This window comes from Rhipicephalus sanguineus, chromosome 3, assembly GCF_013339695.2.
Source record: "Rhipicephalus sanguineus isolate Rsan-2018 chromosome 3, BIME_Rsan_1.4, whole genome shotgun sequence".
Classification (NCBI taxonomy): domain Eukaryota; kingdom Metazoa; phylum Arthropoda; class Arachnida; order Ixodida; family Ixodidae; genus Rhipicephalus; species Rhipicephalus sanguineus.
In genome coordinates this window covers 180,502,362-180,505,290 of record NC_051178.1, presented here as the reverse complement: position 1 = coordinate 180,505,290, position 2,929 = coordinate 180,502,362, and the positions used below count along the sequence as shown (strand labels likewise).

Here is a 2,929-nt window from a genome sequence, read left to right as displayed (position 1 = left end):
ATAATCCTAACATTATGCACTGAAATTATGGCATGATGATCAGATTTCGGTACTTCGTTTATAGCTTAGAAGTTATGATTTCAAAAGATGCAAAGCATATAGCAAATCGGGCTGCGTCCCATTAAATCATCTCATTGTTCGAAAGATCAAGTTGGTTCAGTAGTGCAAAAAATTGCTGCGGAGTGGACCATGGTTTCCCAAATCTGTTGTACACTGCAGACCACAGAAAGCATTTGGAACATGCATTTTTGCCTTTCTCCCTCAAACTTGGACTGTTTCTTTTGGTTTTGCAGCCACGGAAAATTAAAAGGCCATCTGATTTGACAAGAGTTGTACATTCTGACAGGTGGCAGCATTGTGCAATGCTGCGATTAGGTTCTGTTCACAGTACTCTCTAGTTGCAGTCGCTGTAATCTAGCTGTGGTGGTATTTTTATATTAAAATATGAACATATTTAGTTGGAAACTCTGCAGTAGTGATCTGTGATCACTACTGCATTCTGTGCTTGGATTCTGTGAGCCTTCACATCAGTAATTGTTGGGGTTTGACGTCCCTAAACTACGATACGATTTTGAGGGACACCGTAGTGGAGGACTCCAGAAATTTTGACCAGCTGGGGTTCTTTAATGTGCACCTAAATTGAAGTACACAGGCCTCAAGCATTTTCGCCTCCATCGAAAATGCGGCCGCTGCGATTCAATCCCCTGACTTTCAGGTCAGCAGTCGAGCACCATAACCACCGTGGTGAGTCCACATCAGAGGCTGCCCACCACTTGAGGCACGTGTTGAACTGTAACTAGCGCGGATGTCACAAGAAACATATTGTATAGCATGAGCTCGCTCAGGATCATATTTCTCAATTGTGATTGGCATCTGTATTCATGGCATGAAGGGCAGTCCATTTTTTAGAAATTCAGTCATGGTATGGCTCAGTAATAATTGTAAGGCCTTCTGTGACACCTACATAGGACATCTTTGTGTACTAGTTGGTTCATTTCTGATGGCGTGAATGGCTGTGCTTGTCATGCCCATGTTTTCTTGCGCGACTTGTGCTTACAATAAATCATGGCAGTTGAACTGGTCACATGAAATTGTTTCTTGTGCTCTCGCCTAATTTGGGCTCCATGCCATAAAATTGTAACTTGTTACAATCATTTACTGATAGTTCAAATGCATCTAACATTATTTAGGAACTAGTGCCGGTCTCTTGTCTAATCGTCTTAGCAGTAGAAACCCCCATGGTGCCACTGCACAGAGGTGTTCGCGACTTTATTTTTTCATTTCTTGCAGTAGCAGTGATCAATGATGCATATGCTGTTGTTTCACACACCACACTGCAACCCCGGTCGCAGGTGGTGTATGGAGCTCTGAACTGGCATTTGAGAAGGCGGTGCATGAAGTACTGGTTGGTTCTGGAGTACGGGAAAGGTACAGTGTAAAACAGCATACATGACAAATAACGCTCCCTGGCAAGATGGTAACGAGAGTACCACCCATAATGCATATTACCACAAATGACGACCCCCTCCAAAGTATGCTGAGTGCATTCTGGGACAGTAACCAGGTTTGCGTCTCTCATTTCTTTTCCTCCAATATTATGTAAAGCAACACAGTGCATTTTTCTTAGCAAGGTTAATCGCCAGATGCGATTTGCTATAACTGCAACAGCGATATAACAGACACGCGGAAATGGCCATTTCGCCCGTAACACAACAGCTTTCAAAACGTTTATTTACAGCACACACAATACGGAACTCGCAAGTTACATATACGGCTGGCGTGAACTTCCCTCACAAGTCGTCTCGTCCGCTACGAACAGCTGCTTCCAAGTAGCGCCAAGTAACTTATCCACACGTCATATAAACATAAAGAAAAAGAAAGGAGGAGGTGGAGGCAAGGGAAACAATTTAGCAGCAGGTTCTGCTTCTCCCGAGTCAGTATATAGGGTGAGGGCGCTTTGCACCAACTAATTCATCCGTTAGGGTCGAAACACAGCACGAAAGTGCAAGTCATCACAGCGCGACGCGAGAACAAAAACGTTATTTCACGTCTCGTCATCAACGTTTGACGTTGGGTGACGAGCTGCTTTCCGCTTGCTGGGGCTGCTGTCGCTGTTCGATTTTATCGATGGCATCGAGCTCGCGCTGTCTGCGCACGTCAAAGACGACCTTGTCAAATTTGGCGACCCGCTTCTGTACGCTGCTAGGAGGCGCCGCCCGGCGCCGAGGCGTGATCTTGGGGCTGCAGCTGGTGTCTGGGCCTTCATCGTCGTCGAAGTCGAACTCGTTTGGCTCGGATGACTTAGTCAGGTCTTCCTCAACGGCGCGCCGCTCCGCTCCATCCGACTCGTTCGAGTGGACGCTCGGCGAACGTCGCCCCATGCAACGCCACTCCAGCTCGAGCGTGCCCTTCTCGGCCAACGTCGTATACAAACGGATTATATCTTCGGGCCTGGGCTCCCAGCCACCATGGTCGTCGCACTGAGACAGGTACTTTTCGTCATCGCTGCCTTCCACTTTCCAGTCGTCGTCCACTGCGTTCGAAGCCATCGTTCCCGTCGCACGACGAGCAGTTGCAGCACTTGTGGCGACTTGAACATCTAAAGCTTCCAGGACGTACCTACATGACTGTCAGTCGCGGTGATCACGCAATAACGAGATATAATTTTTGTTCTTCTAGCTTCTACTCCATAAGTCCAGTATCCGACATCTCTTCTCACTGCACTAAAGTGTTTAGAACACTATAACTGCACTGCACTCATACAGGGCGCCATATCTGTGAACGAAAGTGGCGTGTGGTAGACGCGCATTTTCGTACACGTTATACCAGGTTATGCTAGTTATAGTTCCAGCGCTTTAATTAAAAACTAAGTTTATGATATATTAAATGTTTTTATTTACATTAATTGATTTGTTGGAGTAGTTTGCGG

The 2,929-nt window shown here is 46.2% G+C and overlaps 1 protein-coding gene across 1 annotated transcript; it reads right to left on the bottom strand.

Annotated features, from left to right (window-relative positions):
- Positions 1-1,684: 1,684 nt before the first annotated feature.
- LOC119387772 (PAXIP1-associated glutamate-rich protein 1) lies at positions 1,685-2,761 on the bottom strand. The gene has a single exon (XM_037655285.2). The coding sequence runs from the start codon at positions 2,547-2,549 to the stop codon at positions 2,058-2,060; it is 492 nt and encodes a 163-aa protein (XP_037511213.1). The 5' UTR covers positions 2,550-2,761; the 3' UTR covers positions 1,685-2,057.
- Positions 2,762-2,929: the final 168 nt, after the last annotated feature.